The following is a 20,645-nucleotide window of genomic DNA, read 5'->3' as shown; positions in this document are numbered from 1 at the left end:
CCTAGAAGGTCTCTGGGTGGGCGGACCCCATAGGAAATGCTCTTTGGTATCAAGATGTTTGTCCCTTTGACGTAGATGAACATTTCGATGTTTTACAGGATCTACAAAAGACCAGAGACAGTCTTGCAATGGAATATTTGCCCTCCACATCGGATGATGCGTTGCAGATCCCGGTAGTAGGCTGGCTACCCCAAGTTGGTGATGTGGTTCAGGAGAAGATCGATAACAAGAAAGAATTTGGTCCTTCCTATCGAGCACCTGTTCCTGTGCTTGGCATGAAGGGCACAAGAACAGTCGTTTTACTTCCACTACCAGGTTGTAAGGAAAACAGGTTTATTTCAATTGACAATGTCAAGATACGCAGAGTGGCCGATTCTTCTTAGTATGATTCCAGCGGTCTCCTGTCCTTCAATTGTGAGAAATTCTGTTTTGGCCACTGCTTCTAATCCTATGCCTGAGGTGGCCCTCGAGATGCCTGCTGTTTCCAGTCCTTTATTAAGTACTTTACCTGTTGATCACGTTGATGAACTTGACTACACTTACCCAACTGACTTATCAATGCCAGATTTGCAAACACGTTTGGCCACGGAATCCAGGTTCTCTTTTGACTCTGTTTCACTAACTTCAAAAAAGCCCTCACGTTTTGCTATTTATGCCACGTTATTTAAAAACATTTTTTGATCCCCCTTGGACATATATTTGGCTGGTTCTTTTATCAATTTACCTTTTTATGTCTATTGGTTTTGTGTTTTTTTTTTCGTCTTATCGATGGCCACTATGTCGAGGAAAGAACATGCATTCGGCATCTGAATGGAACTTTGGCCCCCCTTTCCTCGTCACATTCAGCACACCGACTGAAGAGAGGCTTCCGTTTTGTTAACATCAGGACTTGGCCTGTTCTTGATGGGATTGTGTGGGATGCGGTTAAGTTTCAGATACTTGGCCCTACTGAAGTGGTTAATGTCCCAAATGTGCTCAGAGTTAACATGGGGGATGTGGTGAACAGAATATACGTTCTGATGATTGGGATGTTCAGGCCGTAGAAACATTATTTTCTGATTTGAAATATTATGCTGCCTTTGATGCTGAAGATTTATACTAAGATTCTGCTAATTATGGTGAATTATTTTGCTTCCAACATTTTGGCAATCATTATCTGCATAAAGCAAATTCCAGACGGGAGACTGTGAATTACACTCAGTGGGAACATTGCCCGGCACCTACACAAGGCAGTTCGAGTACTTTTTTGAATAAGTACACTTATTTTACCGACTTTAATCAGTCCAATCCCAAGTCTTTTTATTTCAAAATGACACAGAAGCCCATGTCCAAGGTTAGACTTACCGATACCAAATTGTTGTATTCGAAGTCCTTTCTAGACAAATTGGCTGTTGAGGGCTATGAGCTATGGAAGGAAACCATTGACCTTAAATCGGTTTGGGGTTCTAAAAGTTGGCAGGTACAAGGCACTGAAGCTTTGCACCGTGCATGTCTCATCCCGAATCATATGTTGTTTTTGAATTCTAGTATTTCACAGACTACATGCTTTGGATTGGCTACTTCTAAAAAATTAAATGCACCTTCTGTCCCTACTTTAGAAGAATATTCCGTCTGGAATAATGTTACACAGTTTTCAATTAATGAATTGCAGGCCTTGTTGCAAAATGCTTCCTTTAACATTTCCAGTTTGGATCCAAAGGGTTGGCTGATGTGGCACAGAAGTTCAGATTCATGCCAACATCGTTTTCTGGATTTAGCTGATGGATTTACACACGTTAGGCCTGATCCCCGCTTTGATACGGGCCATTAGGTCACCACTTATTTAGTAGGAAAATTATGTCAGAATTGGCTGAAACATTCTACCTTTGCTGCAGTCAAGCTGCATCTATCAATGCTCTCTGATAATGTGGATTTAAACGATTTTATTAAAGGCCCGGAAAGTGGTAGATCTAAAAGAATGATATATGCGATTTACAATGAAATCTGGAAGACTTCACAAATTGAGGCAGCTACACGCCTTAAAGCTATTGATCAAGCTAATTTAGAAAAGGTGCTTGCAGTTGTGGACAACAGTATTAACATGCTTTCTTCCCGCATTTACACGTTAAATAACATTGTGTCTTCTGTTGTTAATATTGTGCAAGATGAGGTGTCTGTATTATACCATGGACAGAATCAATTGCGTTCTATTATGCAATTTGCTTGGACCCTACAAACGCTTAAGTCGGGGCGGGTGCCTTGGTCATACATGAATGTGTCCTCTCTTTTTGCCCCTTTTAATTTGACTGACAAGCAGCGCTTACTTTCAATGTGGGATGCCTCGTTTTCCATGTTACACATTGAGAGATTGGAGTCTTTGCCATTCTCTGTGGCGGAAGCCACTGCTGCGACGTGGCTTATCCACGGGTTAATTACGTTACCATTTGCTTTGTATAAATTTACCAATTGTATGCGCTATATTGCAATAGGTAGATATGAACCACTGGGAAGTTCATTTCTCCATGAGGTATGGTCTCTTCCGTTCACTTATCGTTGCCTGAAAGACGAGAAGGAGGTTTATCTTAAAGGGGAGGAGTGCACTGAAACCCCAGATTATTCATTAATCTGTGGACACATTCAGTTGCACGGCTCTTGTAACCAGAACCGGCCAAATTTAGCCTGTGTTTTAAAAGGCACTCCAATTCCCGCAATCGTTCCTACTTTCACATTACTGGCAAATGGCAGTTACTTACTTTTAAATAATGAAGACTGTTGTGGGTTAATTAGAGGTGTTGCCTATGTGGTAACCGTATCAGAATGGGTGGTGTGTTGCAAAAACGTTCTGTATCCTCCTACACATGGGAATTCAGATGTTTCCATCTGGCCGCGTATCCCAACCTTGAAAGCAGAGTTCAATGGTATGAGTAGAATAAGAGCCCTTTTGTCTCAGAAAGAGGTGTCCCTGAGTTCGGCTCGAGAAACATTCGTCCTTCACATAGCTAACACGCACACAGAGCTGCAAGCGCTGTTAAATACTGATTTGCCATTGCATTTCAGCGAGCTGGTCCATCAGATCTGTAATACCTCCTCCACTTCTGGCCTGGAACATTTTTTTAAACTAGTTAGCAGTGGTCTCGTGACTTCTTTTGAGAAAATATTTGGGGTCATCCCTGCTTTCTTCCACAGTATATTTTCGAGCCTGTTTGGTGGCTTTCCGGTTTTGCTTGCGGTAGCTGCAGGCGTCCTGGTGATCTTTTGTTTTATTAAAAATGGATGCCCGTCCTGTGTTAGAAGCCGCACAGCCAAACCTGGCACTGTTTCGCAACCGGATGCTTGAATACTATGGCACACTGCCGCTTGCGACTTTAAGCACGGCATTTGGATTATCTTTTCGATTTTCCTATTTTACGTGTGTCCAGCCGGTGTTTCATTGCCTGAGCTGCGATTTCGACTGGGCCCTTGATTTGTGTCTCTGCAAGACGGTATCTCCTGACGTCGATTTTAATCACCTGATGAGTCCCGTAGTTGCTCACGAGTTGGTTTGTTCTGACGAAAGGATTATGGCCTTGGCAGCGATGCATGGACTAATGGGTCAATGGAATGTACTTGCAGCGGCGCAATATTTCTTGGCACAGAGCTATTTTGAGAACCCACCGAGTTGTCACCTGATGATGCTAGAGGCTCCGGTGCTGGAGGAGCACGTATGTTCTTTCCCTCTAATGAATTGGATGGCTGAACTGTTTTCGGATGATGACAGTGATTTCATGCTGGAGGCTGTTGCTGCATATTTTGCCTATTCAGTCCTGTCCTAAAAAGACTTTAGATACTTTTATGAAGGCCCTTTCATTTTTACAGAATTTTGGAACGTTTTTTGTGTACGAAATTATACACTCCCACACCTATTGACATGGTTGAGAATTTTTACATACCATCTATGAGGGATATTTCACCGGATATTACGAATTGACCTGACTAGTTAATATTGAACTCTGTTTTCAAGATGTGTCCTTATTCTGGTCTTGTAATTCACGTTACATGGCTATATTCCTTATTTTGTCCGTGCTCGGATCATTGGGGGGGTGTCATATAGATACTGCTTACCTATATACCGTGTTAAGTTAGCATGAGCTTAGTAAAGTGTTTAAACGCCATTTTTCCTTTTTGCTACTTTTGCACACGACACATAATTGTTGTTATAGCTTTCAACCTAGAAGAGCGTTGTGATTTACAGGAGAATAATATGTTATTGCTCTGATATCAGTTTTGTTTGGTAACATATGTCTGCACAGTGAGTGCTGAAGTTTCCCAGGATAACTCGACACAGTGTTATTGTAAGGTCTGATCTTCGCACCTTTCTAGACATAACATGAATGCAGCTGCTGCCAAAACTGGCTTTACGCGCGTTTTATATTGCTTTGCTGAGGGTACACGTAACACACTTGATGGTGCTTCGCATGCAGAGAGCTGGTGGAAGATGATGTGATCCTCTGCCACTGAGATTTTGAGGTATGGGCCCGCCCTGCTAAAACCCAAAGAGACCTTCATAGATATAATATCCTATGCTAGTTAGGGAGGGTGAGAATTAGGTGTTGCTAACTCCTATTCATTTCAGCATTTTAGCATGCTGTCACCTTTCACTTTCTATGGACTAGTAACTATTCCTATAACTTTGTTTCTTATAATATGTTTGCTTGTTTTATATAAGATACTGCGTTTGAGAACCCTGCATTAGTAAATAAATATTTCAAATATGCACTTGTCCTCATTTACTCCACGTTCTGGTTTGAAATGATTGTATAACGAAAGAGTGTTCATGTGTTCCACGATATCTGAGGTATTCTAAGTTCATGTTCTGGTCTGTCTAAACATTGGGAAGTTATACTGGCCAATGAGACACTGTAGCTAGCTCGGTAAGGGGTTTTGGGTACTGAGGTGAGTTTTGGGGCACCCTAATTCACTGAGGTTCCGAGTCTCTACGCACAGTTCTGTAGGAGAACGGAATTCCCGCTACAGAACCTGATCACCTTCCTCCTGGACGAGACGAAGCCCTCCTCCTGCAAGTGAAATTTCGAATTGACTCTTGGAATATGGATAGGAAGAAAACTGGGCTCCCAGTTCCCTTAACCTCCAAATGGCAAAAGTTATAGGCCTTTGAGAACCGTAGTCAAGCCTCAGGAGGGAAAAATAACATGTGAATCAGGGTTCCGCAGATCCAAACTTTTCAGCAGACGAGCAATCAATGGAGCAATCTGATCCAACTCACCTCTAGAACTCCTAAAGGCCCATATTGCCACCCATTGAGCCACCAAGGTAGCAGAGGCAGGTTCCTTTTCAAACCCCTCCTATAAAAAATCCAAGCTCTGAAATGGATCTGCCAACACCTGCTCTACCCCATTTAAGAAATGAACCCCAACTTTTCTTAAATGGTGACAGTGTAGAAGGTTTATGAGAAAGCTGCATGTCTCTAGCTACCTGGCTAGAACAACCTATATCCCCCAATGCTTATTTCTCAAGTGCCATGCCATCAACTTTAGTTGTTGAATCTGATGTAGATGTAAGAGTGGAAATTGCAGAGGAGATGGAAGTAACAGGAGTTTAATAAATCTGCACCTCGAGAGGTTGAGCAACAAAACAAACCACTGTCATCTTGGCCAGAAGGGGGCCATTACTACCACCTCCACCCTCTCCTCCCAAATCTTCTGCAACACCTTTGGGCAACGGGGAATCAGTGGGAAGGCATACAAAAGTCCCTGGAGCCAAAGAACCAAGAGAACATTCATTGCCCTTGGTTGATGGCAACTCATCTCTGTGTAGGAAACTGGAAGAAGTGTATTGTGAGGAGAGGCAAATAGATCTATCCGAGGTCCCTGAATAGACCACACACCTGATGAAACACTGACAGAGACGCGTGGAAAAGAACAGATGAAGGGAGATTGCAACTGACGTTGTCTGCATGGTATCTGAGATACCCCTCAAGATAAATTGGCCGCATTGCCATGAGATTGTTTTCTGCCCATGAACAGATAATCTGTGCTAATATATTCAAACGTGGACACTTCATACCTTCCAGGAGATTGAAGTAGCACCTTGCCACCTAATTGTTTGTTCAGACTATCAGGTTCAAACCCAACAGCTAGCGTTGAAAAAACTGGATTGCTTCCCACATCGCAGCCAACACTCTTCAATTGGAAGAACGGACCCTATCCACCTCCGACCACTGACCTTTGGCTTCCAGCCCTCCCAGAGTCGCTCCCCAACCCCACAAACTGGTATCTGTTGTCAATAGCACATGGGGAGGCATCTGAAAAGGAATACACTTCTCCAAATTGGGTGTGTACTACCACCAACACAACTCCTGTACAATTGTCGATGACAAAGAAACCTGTCTGCCGTAGTTGGCTAAAGTGGATCCCAAGGGCTCAATAGATAATTTACCAGTGGGTTTAGATGGAGTCGAGCCCAAGGTGCCACTATATGTGGCAGTCAGGATCCCCTGTACTTTCAACCAGAACTGTGCTGATGCTAATGGAAGGGATAGCAAGGTCTGACAGTTGGACTGCAATATCTCGATCCTGATGTGAGAGAGAAACATTGCTTCTTTCTATGTGTCAAAAATCGCACCAATAAATTGTAGTCAGTGAACCAGATTGTCAGATTCAGTATGAACCCCAGTTGGTGGAGTAGGTCGATTTACAGCTTCACTGCTTCTTGAGCTTTATGGAGAGACGAAGCACAAACTAGCCAGTCGTCAAGGTATGGCTAGAGAGAGAGAGAGAGACACCTTTAAGTTGTATGACTGCCACCAAAGGAGCCAGGCGAAGTCAGTAGCCCAAATGGAAGAGCCTGAAATTGATAGTGTCTCTACTCCACCGCAAATCTTAGATACTTCTGACTGTCTGATTAGCCTGGGTTGTGGAAATAGGCAACTTCCAAATCTAGGGTAGCCAAATAATTGCCTCTCTAAATCAGTCGAATAATTTACTGAAGAATCACCATTCAAAAAGGTTCCAATTTTACAAATTTGTGGAGATTTTTCAAATCCAATACAGGACAAAAAGAACTGTCTGGTGTTTGTACCAAAAAGCCTATCTAATTAAATCCCAGTTGTTCCTGATTCACTGGAATTGGCACCATTGGCTTCTTTAGAAGCAATTTCTGGACACCACTGAGCATTGCCTTCCTTTTAAGAGGGTTTTTTGACAATGGAATAGACTTGAAGACATTTAGAGGAGGATGACAAACAAAAGAAACTTGATAATCCTGATAATTGATGGGCAGGACCCACTGATCCTTAATTTGTTCCATCCACTGAGGGAGGGAAATCTGAAGTCTTGCTACCACTTCTGGATAGTCATTTCTGACTTGGTTCCTGAACAACCAGCCTTTTTGGTCTGGATTTGGCAGCAAAAGCTGCTCCCTTACCTTTAGCCCAGCCACCAAGGGATGACTATTATCTTGCTGCCCCTGCACATTCTGTTTGTGAAAAAAATATTTCCATCCCTGAAACAATCAGAAGGGCATAAGTAATTTTTTCTCCTCCAGCGACCATTGGACCATATTGTTTAACTCTTCACCAAAGAGTATGGGACCCAAAAACAGACATTTATCGACTAAAGTTTTTTGGTTAATTTCCAGTGTCTAAGGCTTCATCCAAAAGACACAGATTCCAGCCACTGGGGCCCCGGAGGTAGACGCATCACCTAAAGTTTAACAAATGTCACATCCGATAGGAATTGATCCAGAATCTCCATCTGGGCCAGAAAGGGAGTCGGATCGCTCTTTACCTGTAGGCAATTAAACAACTTCTCAAAGAATTTTAACAAAACTTGGGAGGCATATGCAGCATATGCACTGGCTCACAGACCAAAGTTGCATGTTCCGTATGAACGTGTTGAGATTAACTCAACCTTTCGGTCAACTGGATCTGCCAGGGTAGAGTCTCCAGGGCCAAAGACAAAGAAGAGGCCATTGAAGTCAAAAGAGTATACATTTTTGGGGCTTGCTTTGGGACTTGCGGGAATTGTTCTTCAAATTGGTCAATTAAATACCTTTTGTTCAGAAAGCAAGGAATATTCTGTTTATCAATATCACTCCATTCCTTGGCAATGAGCTCATTTATTTCATTGTGAATGGGAGATCATCAACCCCAGAAGCACTATATTGTGCATAAAAGCCTTCCTTATTTAGGGTTAGGATCGAAATCAAGGACCTCTCTTATATGTACCAACATTTCCAGAAAAAAAGCTTCCCTTGCACATATTTCTCATGTAAAGGAATTATGTGTTCATCATCCATTTCCCCCTTCTGCTTCTTGTTATGAGGATCATTTAACACAGCCTCTACCACCTAAATAATAAATGTCTGGAGGTCTTTTTTTAAATTGTAGCAAATCTTCCTCCTCCAAGGATTGCACATGTTTTCTTTTCTGTGCCACTTTTCCCCCTCCAGGTGCCGGAGATCCGTCCTGAGACTCAATTTTAGCGCTATAAGAAGCAGGCAGTCAGAAGTGCTAAGGCTACTTTTTATTTATATCTATTTCTAAGAAACAAATCTCAGACCCCACAAGACTTGGCTGCTTAAAAAGCGGAGTGTTGCCTTCCCTGCAGTCGCATTTACAAACAAAGATACTGCAGCTGGGGTAAGAGTGCTGCTGGAACTCCCAGCACCTGAAGATCCCACCCGTAGTCCGCCGGACAGCCTCCCCGCCTCAGCAATGCACATGAGCGAGGAGCGTGGCAGCGGGCAGTGTACCCTAATCCCTCTGAAGGATGACAGCAGTAAGCAAAATGGCAACTTATAGACCATATAAAATGCAAAAATAAGGCAAGCAAGTGATCACGCGTGTCTTACCTGTCTTGAACAGGTGCACACGATTTTAAACCTGTGGCTAAATTGTATTTACTGCTGTTTTGTGTTCGACTATATTTTTAAAACATTCACCTTCTTCCCTGCGCACTCGGCGCTTGCTCTCTGGGTACTTCTTACCTTGCCCCTAAGCGCTGTAGCCCCTATTCCAGACGACTAAGGTCTGGCTGGGCTCTACTACTTTGGGCGCCATCTTGGGTGAGGCGAGGAGCCGGCGAGCGGTCTAGTGCTCGGCCCCTCCCGCACCACAAGCATAAATGGTCACCTGGCATCGGAAGCGCAGCGGGCGCGCCTACGGCGCGCCAAAGGCGAGCCCGTCTGCGCCCGTCCGCGCCAGCTCCGTGCCTAGGGCCAGCCATGCTGCTGCTTCCCCCCCTTCTCGTTGTCATTCCTGGTCCAGAGCGGAGCTCATGGCATTCAACCAGGCACCCTGCACCCCCGAGATTCGTTGCAACTTGGCCTCTTCTTACTGCCCCAATTTTACTTGTAATAACTGCTCCTTTGCCTTTACCACCTCCCCTGCCCCCACCGTAAAGCCTTCCGCCCTGGCTACACGAACCCTCAAGGCGGGTCTATTAAACTGCCGCTCCTTGCCATGCCATTCGAGCGAGATTTGGATACTATTATCATCCACTTCCTGGGATTTACTCTTTCTCACCGAGACCTGGATTAAAGATACATCCAACCCAGATATAACCTTAGCTATTCCCCCGGGCTATCGCCTTATAGGTATCAGCCGCGAGGGCTCAAAACAAGGCGGAGGCATAGCTGTTATTATACGGGAACACCTTACTATGACCTCTAGGAAAATTCCAAATTTAGAACCTATAGAGCTTTGTATTTTTCCATTAATGAGTCATCTGCTGCCATATTTTCAGGACTGTTGGTATATAATCCTCCACGCTCCCATCAGTCGGCACTCACCTCGCTAATAGCCACCACGGCTGACCTCTCTTTAAAGCATTCCGACTTCATTGTTTTGGGAGATTTTTTAATCATCATGTGGATGCACATGACTGTATACCTGCTAAAAATCTTCTTGAGGCAATGCAAGGCCTGAACCTATCCCAAAGGGTGTGTGGCCCGACCCATTCTGCAGGCCACACCCTCGATCTGATCTTTTCTAATCTGTCTGACCTTGATTGATTGATTGACCTTATAGTCCTTCCGTCTGTGCCCCTCACGTGGACGGATCATTATCTAATCCCGTTTGAGGTGTCCATGTCCAAGTCACCTAGGATAGAAACTCTTTGCAGGGACAAGGGAAGAAATTGGCACAAAGTTACCTGCTCTGCTCTTGAACAGGAATTCAAATGCACTCTGGCTTCTCCAGTTAATGATCTTAATGAACGTGTGGCCACTCTCAATAAAGATCTCCTTGATGCTATTGAGCAAATTGCCCCCTTAAAAACCTCTCCTCTTTAAGATCTAAACCTTCGGCCCCTTGGTTTACCCAGCTATTGCGAGATAATAGAAGCCATTGTAAGAAACTGGAGCGTAGTTGGCGCCGTGAATATGACTCGGAGGCTAAAGCCCGCTATAGATCTGCGCTAAAAGAATTTCATAAACTGAAACGCTCGACTATGAAGGAGTACTTTGCAGACAAAATTAAAAGTGCGGAAAATTCTACCAAGATCCTCTTTAATATTGTTAAGGAATTCGCTAACCCCTCTGCACTAGAATCCCCAATTATCCCAACCCCCTCACTCAGTGAAGGACTATCTGACTTTTTTTATGAAAAGATTAATAACATCACTGTAAACTTCCAGCATATTCCCCTCGCTATACCGCCAGCTCAGGTCAGTAACGATGTGGCAGTGTTCACCTCATTTCAGCCACTCATGGAAGACCATGCTCTATCTCTGTATCTGAAATGTAAATCTGGCTCTCCCTTGGACCCTGCCCCTGCCCTTGTTTTGAGTGACTTAGCACCAATTCTGATGAAGCCCTTGTTAGATATTTGGAACTCTTCTCTGCAGTTGGGTCTTTTTCCTTCTCCATGGAAACAGGCACTGTTGATACCTATTCTAAAAAAAACAGGCGCCGACCCACTATGCTTCAACAACTACCGCCCCATCTCACTGCTCCCCAAGCCCGCAAAAGTGTTGGAGAAAGCGGTACAGGAGCAGTTGTCTGAATATCTGGAAGCTAACCATCTTCTCCATGATACACAGTCAGGATTTAGGCCTGATTTCAGCACAGAATCAGCACTGCTGGAAGTGTCTGAATCTATTCGCGAGTGTGTGGATAGGGGCGAGGAGGCCATGTTGGTCCTCCTCGACCTATCCGCAGCATTCGATACCATCTCACATGACACTCTATTGATTCGCCTACAGGAGGTGGGTGTAGGAGGAACTCCCCTGGCTTGGGTGAAATCTTTCTTGTCTGATAGATTTCAACAGGTCTCCCTTGGACCTTTTGTCTCCTCCAAAAAATCATTGAGATGGGGGGTACCGCAGGGATCTGCCCTCAGTCCCCTTTTATTTAATGTATACCTGAGGCCATTGGCGGAGTTAGTTGAGGCGTGGGGCGTCAGAGTGATCTCCTATGCTGATGATACTCAGCTTGTGTTTTCTTTTAGGGATCACTCTGACAGCACCATGGCTCACTTCCGCCATTGTCTGGTTAACATCGCCTCATGGATGTCCACCAACAATTTAAAATTGAACACCGACAAAACTGAGGTGCTATTTTTTAATCAAAAATCTCCTATTCCTTCCAACATTTGGTGGCCCTCCCAACTCAATCCCCCCCCTGTACCTGTGCAAGCTGCCCGTAACTTGGGTTTCCAATTTGACACAGCATTGTCTTGTAAAACCCAAATCACTAAGGTTTCATCAGCTTGTTTTGGTAAACTTCGAATGATTAAAAAAATCATTCCTTTCATACCTCTCGAATCCCGCAGAGCAGTTGTACATGCTCTAATTACATCCCACCTGGATTATTCCAACAGCCTTTATGTTGGTGCCCCGGCATATCTCATTAACCAGCTGCAGCTTGTGCAGAATTCAGCAGCCCGGCTGATATGTAACATCCCTTATCGCCACTCGATTTCACCCTACCTAGCCAAACTCCATTGGCTACCTGTGAGATATCGCATTCAGTTCAAGGCTCTAGTCCTGGCCTTTAGAGCTCTTAACGACCGTGGCCTGGCTTTTTTAAGGCATAGAATCAGACGATCTCTTGCTACGAGGGATCTAAGATCCAACCATCTTGGACTCATGTTCTGCCCTCGCTTTCGTCTGACCCGAACAGGCGGTAGAGCATTCGTCGTGGCCACTTCTAGACTGTGGAATGCTCTGCCAGTAGAACTTAGACTCCTTTCATCCGAGGTTGTTTTTCGCAGGAAACTCAAAACCTGGTTTTTCTCTCAGATTTAACCCGCAGGAACTCTCTACTGAACCCTCTGGGACTTCACTTGCTGTCAGCGCCGGGACACCCCCGTTGGGGGTAGCTGTTATGCGCTTTACAAATGACTAAATAAATAAATAAATAAATAAACAGGAACAAAAACAGGAATGGTGGAGTAAAAGCCTTAAGTTTCTACAGAAATAAAAATAGGACTAGTGTGTATAGCCTGTCTAGGGGCAAGCGGCCTCACCTGGTTAGGACTGGGACGAGGAGGATCTATGAGCAAGGTAATACATGTGATTGATGTACACAGGATATACCCTTGACAGCTTGGCAGTATTAGTTCTGGATGTCAAAAAGGCATTTAATCACATGCATTGGGTGTTCTGAGGGATTGTTTTCGGCCTTTAGATTGGGACCCAATCTTGCTTGGCTGGCCTTCTGGGGCTAACTTCCAGAAACAATCAACTACAAATAAGGTTAACAAGTGCCTTACTGGTAGGATGTCCCTGTGAGATAGTAGGTTGTCCTCTCTCCCTTTTATTTTTTGCTCTGCTCTTGGAACACATTGTCATTGATATTTGCCAACCCCATCTGTTTATGGGTATTGAGGTGAGTCATAAATATCATAATTTGGCATTATACGCCATCCAAGGGCTGTGTGTCCTGAGCCATTCTGCGACTTCTTTACCACGCCTGGGTGATGAGTTGGATACATTCTGTGCATTAAGATTAATTTTGAGAAATCGAGGGCCCACTATTACATCTTTGAAGTCTGCTCTGGAAATCATCTGGAATCTTCAATCTTTGCCATATTTAGGTGTGCATTTGATACACTTTGAGTTTTCTGTGTATACATGTTTCTGATGGATAGACCTAACAGCAGAATTCTAACCTGAATAATCCCGAAAACTTTTCAAGCAAATGCTCCTTCATGCCGGTTGGTGGCTCCAGTGGACTACGCAGCGACCACTCCCTCCTCCGAAGTGACGATGGACAGTCATATATAGGCACCACCCTGTGTGCTCACATCTGGTCCTTTCTTTCCACAACCTTCAACGTGGATCCAGAGCTCCGCTTCCGACTTTGACAGTTCTTTTTCAACTTCCAAAAGAGTTTTCTGTAACAGTGTGGACGGGAGGAGTCCCCTGAGAGATTACAGGCTTCAAACCATCCTCTACTGCAGGAAGCAGATGCTGTTGGGGATCAAGCATGACTCGAAGTCATACAAAAAATTCTTCTTTAAGCATTCAAAGGCCATCAGTGATAGAAGGTGAGATTATATCTAGCAGAGCAAAAGAAATGGTTCTTTTCAAAGTAGCCAGCTCAATGCCGTTCCAAGTCTCGGTGCCGGTCGAAGTCTTTGTCCTTCGAGCAGTCAGCACTGTAAACACCCAGCACCTAACTCTGACCACATTCCACAGATGGAGCCAGTGCATCCTAGGTTTCTGACTCCACAGTAGGTCTATAAGGAGGCAATACTGCAGCTTTTCCAGACTATTCAGGGTCCTCCTGAATTGACTTCGGGCCACATAGATTCTGCCTATGAAATTCCACTGGTGGGTCCTGCCCCAGTTGTGATTGACCATATTAGACCTCTACAAATCCCCTCACCAGCCACACCTCCATTTCATTGCCAGGTGTCATGCTAAATGTCGATAATGCCGGCCGTCAGCCACAGAGGCTCTGGTTCTGGATCTGAAAGGACAGTGCGCGAGATGGAGGGGTTCCCTGCCATGGGACAATTAGACCGCTGACCCACTATTGTACATCACACTTCCGAGTTGAGAACAACACTTATGGTTCAATAGTGGCAGTCAATATGAAAAGCTCCTTTGAGTAGTTGCATGAGTATTCTGCTGCCATCTCAGTTTGCACCCAATCCTTGTTCTCCCACATTTGGCCTTTTTGGTTGCCTTGTATGTCTCAATCTGTCAAGAACTATTTCCTGCAATATATTACACAAACCAAGACAGGTCCTAATACATCTGCAGGTGAGTTGCAATCTTTGCCAATGCCCTCTCAGTCGTGGACAATGATATTGATAGATTTCATTGTTGATCTGCCTAGATCACAAGGGAATAATACTCATGCCCTTTGGGATAGGGTGAGCAATATCTTAAACAGTTTCGGAATTCCTTTGCACACGCTGGCCACAACAGACAGGAAGCAGCCTAATACATTTTGTGGGCCAGATGGACTCCATGGATTGAAAGTCAGGTTATGAATACTGGTGTACGGATATGTCATCATGACAGAGGGAGCTATTTCAGCCGATGCATCAGGCTGTCAAGCGTTTCACAGCTCCAGGGCGCATAGCAATGGCAGAGGACAGAGCCAACATCAACAAGGTCCATGCTCATGTTCTTTTCCCCCTCCAGCAGCCAACCTGCTCTGATTCCCTCTCGGTAGTCATCCACAGCATGTAGGGTAAGTAATGCTCCTACATGCCCAAATGGCATTTGGTTTACTCAGACCAGTGGGTCCCGCATGTTGACAGTCATAGTTATGCCCCTTCTATCAACCTCTCCTACAGTTTCTCCTGCTTTCACTCAAGCTTCAGCAGAACATGCCTCCATCCTTGCCAAAGAGGTTTAGTCATTGCTGGACAAAGAGGTACCAAAGAAAATCCCCGAGAAAGATATGCAGCCAGTGCTACTCCCATTATTTCTTGATGCCCAGAAGCATGGTGAAATCGTACTGTTGTTTGACCCACATTTCTGGAACACCTTCTTTCAAAGAGACAAATCCAAGATGTTGACTCTTTCCTAGGCCTTCTCACCCTTAGATCCTGAGGACTGTTTATACATATACATGCCCTGCAGTCTCACAGGCTGTTCCTACACTTTGTGAGAAGGGAAGAATCACTTTTAGTTCACTCTCCTGCCATTCGGCCTCACCTCAGCACCAGTGTTCATGAAGGTAAGTGTGGTGAACACAGCCCATCTTCACATGTCGGGAGTGCATGCCTTCTCGTGCCTTGACAACTGGTTATTGAAGGCATGTTTATCACAGTCAGACAAGTCATACATGTGGCCGACCATCTCGCTTCTCTCTTCCCAGGGTTTTCCATCAAAAAGCTGAAATCTGACCTTCTGCCAGTGCAGACGATTGATTACCTTAGAAGTGGCCTTTCTGGACATTGTAATCACAGACTTTCCACCCCTGTAGCGAGTCCAGGACATTCAGGGTATACTCCTGATGCTTCAGGCTCAGTCTTGTGTTCAGATTTGGATGATTCTGAGGCTCCAGACCTTGTGTATTCTGCTGGTGCCCTATGCCCATTGGCACATATAGGCTCAGTAGTGGAAAATGTGTGTGTTGGATGAGGTGGCTCCGAACCTTTGTGATCGATGAAGGATTCTGACTTGACTTGTGGCAGGCTGTTCTCCCTCTCCCATCCAGAGCTCACAGAAGTGATAGATCTCAAGGCCTTACTTCCTTCCAACAAGGGCAGTCCAGTGCAAATCATGACAGACAACACATCAGCCATGTGGTATAAGGCTTTGTAGGGTCACGTACACTGTGCCAGGTTGCACTGAGGCTGTGGCCCGTACTGGACCCTCAAGGAATTTCCTTGAATATCAGCCATCTACCGAGGGTGCTTGAATTGCAGAGAAGATGAGCTCAGCAGATGCCATCTAGCCAAGCACAAGTGACATCTGCATCCAGAGGTGGGCCAGGGAATATTCGCCAAGTGGGGTATGTCTTTTCGCCACCTCCATGAAGGCTTACTGTTAAGCATCCTTGTGTTCTAAAGAATGTCAGGAGGTATCAGGCTCTGCTCCTTCTGACTGGAGGGACTGGTATTATGACCTCATACGTCTGAGTGTCCGTTCCCCACTCCATCTACCTCTGGAGGAGGACCTACTCTCCCAAAAGGCCAAACCTCCAATATCTACACCTCCATATATTTGGAGATCAAGTTGATCCAGTTGAGTGGTTTCGATCTGCCGAAGGAAGTACTGGATGTCAATTTTGCTGCTCCTTGCCCATCCACAAAGTCAATCTATTCTCGATATTGGGCAAAGTTGGTGGCCTTGTTAGAGAGCCATTAGGTCAATCCGCTGCCGGCTAAACTTTAACATTGGCTCCTGTTTGTCCTGTTGTTAGCCTGGCCCTTTCAACTTGTGCTTTCTGAACCAACCCTCTTTTTTTTCTTTTTTTATTTCTTTTCACACTTTAAATGTATTCACAGAGTAGAAAACAGGTAGTGGACATGAACTGTATTTAAAACATTAATTATGGCTTCCCATTGAACAGCTCCTCAGCGAATCACTATGCATCCCAATCCACCACTGAGCCAGTGAATAAAGTTGTAATAGGATAATTCTATTCCATTTAAGCGTTTATTGCCTGCAACATGTTCAACAATTCACAAACAATTGGTTTATGTTTATGTCTATTAATGTTGGTTATGTAGATGTCTATATATATGTAATTTCACGTTTGCTATTTACAGAAAAGAAAAAAATAGTTATTGATTTTTTCAAAGGAAGTCATTGTGGTATGTGTACTCATTGAACTGTTTTTTAAGAAATTGAAATTGGACATTGTACCATTTATAGGTTAATTTGATGTACCCTATGATTAAGTACGTGAATAGATATTTGTTCCTCCATACCATTTTTCTGCGCAATGTGTAGTTTCTTGGCCCAGGTATAGGAGGGTAATATGGGCAAACCCCGTTGACTTTGTATCTAGTAGCAAACACAAGATGATGGACGGAGTGCTGAAACTTTTCAACCACTCACCCCCAGTCACAGATGTGGGGGCCTTGCTCGCTGTGCCACTGGATTCTAGCTAGCCAGGCTGATTAGGGGTGAAACCCCAAAATCGGTCCCAGGATGCTAGTTTCCAGTCCAGGGAGGCCTGATTTGCATATGGCTGGGTCCAAACTGAGGTGGCATAGTGAGCAAAAGAATGATGGATTAAACACAGATCTCTTGACTGGGGATGAGTGGTTGAAAAGTTTCAGCACTCAGTCCATCATCTTGTTGTGTTTGCTATATCACTAGTAGTCACTTCTCCTCATTCTTTGAGTTGCCTTCTAGGAGTTAAGAAGGTTCCAAGTTAGATTTTGCACACTGTCACATATATCAGTTTGTTTCTGGTGGCCCTGGTCTCAGGATGCAGAATGCTTGGTTTAAAGCTGACATTAATATGCAGGTGTGGCACCTATAAACAGCTATGTGCTGTCACTTCCAGACGCAAGCAAGGTGACCTTGGAGTCCCATAACACTGCTTCTTGCACATGGGAGCAATTGCTGGACAGATTGTGAAGGTAAGGAATCTGTGTTGAGATAGAATATCCAGCAGACAGAGCATTACCAAAGGTAATTAGTTTGTTCAACTCCCATACTCCCCTGGACATGCTGTATAAACAAATCTATAGGTGAAGCAGGATGACGGTCTCATGGCTTGGGACAGTGGCATATGTAAACATGTATTATCTTCTGCACCCTTCACACCTGGCCCGGAGGCTCCATGCCTGTTGCCATCACACTTGCTGAAATAGACACTCATGGGAGTAATGCAGTAGCCTAAACCTCCAAGAGGGCAATACTGCCCCTTCTTCAATCACTCCATCTGGGTGAGTTTGCGACTCTGGACATGGAACAATGCATTTTGGAGACCAATTTATGTGCAGATAAGCTGGTTAGTAAAAGTAAGGGGGGCAAGTTGGTGCTACTAAAACCCAACCCAACCTTTGCATATGTCCAGTCCCAGCTGGTCCAGATGAGGAAAATACTAGCAAACCATCGGACAGCCACGGCCTAGACAGCAGGATGGCTTGCAGGAGGACTGTAAATGCAAGTGTAAAAAATACCATTTGGTCAATAGGCAGCCATAGTCAAGTGAGCAGGCATGCTTGGCAGAAGAGTGTTAGGTCAAGGGAAGGGAAACAGCAGAAGGTCAGCATGTAACCTTGATCCAGCTTGCCTGAGAATTTGTAGGTTGAGATGAAGAAAACCAGTGAGTCTGTTGAAAGAAAAGTAGGTCAAACACTAGACTAGATGCTCCAGAGAATAAAGATAGGCATGGACAAAGTAGAATGTGCTCAAAAGACACTAGAGCCAGTTGGGGGGTTGATTTGTTTGTTTGTAGAGATACTGTATTACATTGCCATTTAAGCATTATGAGTAATCTCATGCAGTGGAAGTCGTTTTTGTAAATCTTGCTTTTTATCAACAATAATGCAAACTTTTATCTCTTTAAAGCATGCTGGTCAATCCCTCGCTGCATTCTACAAAGAAAATAAAAGCTGTGGCACTAAGGTTTCCTTTGCTAATCACAACAATGCTTTATTTTATCTCATTTCGTAGACACTACTAATTATTAGAGGCAAAACCAGAAGGAAAGAAGGAAAGAGAAAAACAAACCAAGAAGCAACCAACCTCAACGAAGAAGGACAAGTCAGCTCAGTTACTTGGTTCACTCATCATCAAACCCTCTTCCAACTGCAATATATCGCGCAAGGATTCCACTCTGTGCATTTCTGATGGCGAGTGGAAGAATGGCTTACAGCTAAAGAGTTAGTGAAAAACATCAGGTGGATTGAATGCATGTTTATCCCACGGTGTTACTTCATTTGTACTGCCACCTTTGAAAATCATTAGAACATTAATACTTGATCGACAAAAGCATGGCTTAACTGAGAAAATGAGCTATAGTAATATAGCTCATGTTTACATTACCTTTGCACTCCAGCGGCATATTTCCTGAGATATGGAAGTTGTTGGCTGTTATGTTATTATTCACCTTGGTGTTTTTGAGATCACATTTAAAAAAATGAAGAAACACTTGGACAATTTATTAAAAGTAATTATTGCTTTTATAGCCCTCCAATATCAAATTAGTTTTTATATCTCTTCAGAAGAAAGCATTGCCCTGTTCTTATTTGTTAATATGTAAGGTAACCAAATTACAAGAGACTGGCTGCTCTTGCTGGCATCTTGACAGGCACGGGGATACCTCCTCTCAGCTATCCGCACTGATTTCCTTTAAAATTCTGTGGATGATGGTGTGTGTTGCGATTGTTTTATCTTTCTATAATACTGGAAATTATTCTGTGGTCTTTTCTGGTGGGATTTGACAATGATCTGCCTTGCTTGCCAGTTGGGAAATGAAAATAAAACTATACTAGTAGCGAACCTAAAACATAACCTCAAGTTAAAAGCTTGATACATGTAATTGGTAAACATTTCAAATTTGTGCACCTATCGTAGTCATGTTAGAAAAGATGTGCATGTGACAAATGCATGTGGTTAAATCAGGTTGATACAATTTCCTGGAAATATTTTATTCAGATGTATCATGTTCAATCTTTCATCATAAATTCTCATAAGGCAATTACATTAAAATATATAACAATGCAACAGTGTGATTAGGGATTTCTCTCACAGTTTGTAAAGTATTTAAAAAATATTTATATAATGAACATTACTGCAAGTTATCAGTTTTAATTTCTTATGTCTACCAGGAACTGTAAGAACGAAATTTGAATAAAAATGTTTATGAATACCAAATGACACAGTACTTTTGTGGAGTACATTGGTAACACTATTGTGTAGCTGAGCGATTAGCAATGCAAGAAAGAATAAGCCTAAAACAGTGGTTACTAGTAATGAGTCTTAGTCATCCAAGGCATTATGGATGCCACTTATTCTCTTTTGGGGCTATTCACAAAGGAAACTTATACTTTTGAGTAAACTTACATGTGTAATTTACCCTTAAACATTTGAAGAAATGTGTTACTTTTAGCTATTCACAAACTCCGAGTGTAAATTTACTCGAAAGTGTAGACTTACATGTCTCTGCTCTCCCAGTTTAGGGGGTGGAGTCAGAATAATCATAAATTATGCCCATATAGTTACAACATGTAACTTACGATTGCATTTACTTCTGGTGGACTATCCGCAATTGGGGTGGAGACTTCACTCACGGGACGGAGACTCCGCGTGGTACTGAATAGGAGATCTCCACACATGGACCGGAGACCTCTGAATGGCAGTTAATGGGAAAATGATACACACCTGAAAGAAATCAGCACACCTGACACACATTCCCTAACAAAAACATAAATACAACCCACGCCATAGAATCTGTTACTTTCCTCTTAAACTTTGGGGTCATGCAGCCACAGCTGCATCCCGGACACTACCGAATGCTGCCTTTGCTGAAGAGGAAGAGACATTTCACTGAGGAGACAGCTTCTGCAGTTACATTTGTAGTTAAATACTATGAGCAATTACATTGGCTGCATCCAGCCTCCCTCAAAGGCACCTAGAAGGCAGCCTGATGAAAGGAGGTCACAGACTGCTAATGCATGGGGAAGGAAATCTGTACAGTAGTGGTCTGGACAGTAAAAAGAAATAGCAAAAGGAGAGGTGGCGGGTGAAGGATAAGTTCTCCAGGATTCAGCTGGCAAAAGTTCTTCCTGGAGGACC

At 43.8% G+C, this 20,645-nt stretch overlaps 1 protein-coding gene across 2 annotated transcripts in view; it reads left to right on the top strand.

Annotated features, from left to right (window-relative positions):
• The window catches only part of LOC144769074 (E3 ubiquitin-protein ligase RNF14-like), a 189,934-nt gene extending 170,210 nt beyond the window's left edge, over positions 1 to 19,724 (top strand). For both annotated transcript variants that reach the window (XM_078653074.1, XM_078653075.1), the window contains exon 8: positions 18,522 to 19,724. In XM_078653074.1, the coding sequence (XP_078509200.1) occupies position 18,522 (1 nt within the window). In that variant the 3' untranslated portion in view covers positions 18,523 to 19,724. The remainder of the gene's footprint in view (positions 1 to 18,521) is intronic.
• The last annotated feature ends 921 nt before the right edge of the window (positions 19,725 to 20,645 follow it).

The sequence above is a fragment of the Lissotriton helveticus genome, chromosome 7, assembly GCF_964261635.1.
Source record: "Lissotriton helveticus chromosome 7, aLisHel1.1, whole genome shotgun sequence".
Lineage (NCBI taxonomy): Eukaryota > Metazoa > Chordata > Amphibia > Caudata > Salamandridae > Lissotriton > Lissotriton helveticus.
This window is presented reverse-complemented; position numbering and strand designations above follow the sequence as displayed.